A 1464-nucleotide genomic window follows, 5' to 3' on the forward strand; every position below is an offset into this window, starting at 1 on the left:
GCTAGATCAAGTAACAAACCATGGGAGCTAGTTGAATGCATTCTGAATATGTAAATTATAAAGGGGAGACACAAGGGGAGAGGAGACAGTTGGTGGCTGCGTTGTGTACACTGTCTCCTTTAGGTTTTTTTATTTCTGCTGCTCTTTTGTTCTACATACGCAAACCCTAAACCCTAAACCCTAAACCCTAACACACCACACACCCCTAAACCCTCGGCCTTTCACAGCTAGAGCCCTCCTTGAATCGATAGCCCCCGCCATATATAAGGATTAGGGTTTAGGGTTTAGGGTTTAGGGTTTAGGGTTTAGGGTCTAGGGTTTAGGGTTAGGGCGCTCCTGAGTCTTATGAATAGTCTCAAGCGAATAACAATACACCGATATCAGCACGCAGCAGTTTGCTGCTGCTGCTGCTGCTGCTGCTGCTGCTGCTGCTGCTGTTGTTGCTGCTGCTGCTGCTGCTGCTGCTGCTGCTGCTGCTGCTGCTGCTGCTGCAGTGTCTCGATGGAGACAAGTAGCGTTAGGGCCCGTATAAATAGGAGCCTCGAATGGGCCTAGCTAAAACCCTAAACCCTAAACCCTAAACCCTAAACCCTAAACCCTAACAAGGTGGGGTTAGGGTATCAGCTGCAGCAGATGATGAGGGGCCCCCAGGGAGGGGGGCCCCTCCCCATATACGCTGCTGCAGCAGCAAACAGCAGCAGCAACTTCTCGTTGTGTTTTTATTTCTTCTCTGAATATTAATATTTCATTTATTCTGTTGAAATTTGCCGAAATCTGCGGCTACAGACCAAGGGTTTAGGGTTTAGGGTTTAGGGTTTAGGGTTTAGGGTTTAGGGTTTAGGGCCCTGTGCCTTCGTACGGCTCTTCCGTTCTTCTTTCATCGATCCTTACAGACTTGAACCTTATCTCTTTCGGGCTTACATTTCAGGGTTTAGGGTTTAGGGTTTAGGGTTTGGGGTTTAGGGTTTAGGGTTTAGGGTTTAGGGTTTGGCCGATGCGGTGACTCTGCTGCTGATGCCGCGCCTCCTCCAGGTGGTGGGCCCCGCCGCCCCCCAGCGGCTGCTGCGGCCCCTTGGGGGTTTACGCTTGCTGCAGCAGCAGCAGCAACAGCAGCAACAGCAGCAGCTGCAGCAGCAGCAGCAGCAGCAGCAGCAGGATGTGCAGCAGCTACTGCTGCTGCAGGAAGCCCGCAGACGGGGGCCCCCTACTCGGCTGCCTTCTTCAGGGGGCCTCCTATCTGCTGCTGCTATTGATGCTGCTGCTGTTGTTGCTACTGTTGCGTTTGCTGCTGCTTTTGTGTTGTTGCTGCTGTTGCTGCTGTTGCTGTTGTTGCTGCTGTTGCTGCTGTTGATGCTTCCTCAGTTGTTTCTGCTGATTATTATAGTTTGGCCCGCCTGCTGCTGCTGCTGCTGCTGCTGCTGCTGCTGCTGTTGCTGCTGCTGCTGTTGCTGCTGCTGCTGTTGC

The 1464-nt window shown here is 52.3% G+C and overlaps 1 protein-coding gene across 1 annotated transcript in view; it reads right to left on the reverse strand.

The window, feature by feature from the left end:
• Positions 1 to 1233: 1233 nt before the first annotated feature.
• EMH_0020010 (uncharacterized protein) overlaps positions 1234 to 1464 on the reverse strand; it is a gene marked incomplete at both ends in the record, with an annotated part of 1162 nt that continues 931 nt past the window's right edge. Inside the window, one exon of the mRNA XM_013501476.1 lies at positions 1234 to 1457. Coding sequence (XP_013356930.1) covers positions 1234 to 1457 — 224 coding nt within the window. The remainder of the gene's footprint in view (positions 1458 to 1464) is intronic.

This window comes from Eimeria mitis, genomic scaffold (genome assembly GCF_000499745.2).
Source record: "Eimeria mitis Houghton genomic scaffold, Emh_scaff695, whole genome shotgun sequence".
NCBI lineage: Eukaryota > Apicomplexa > Conoidasida > Eucoccidiorida > Eimeriidae > Eimeria > Eimeria mitis.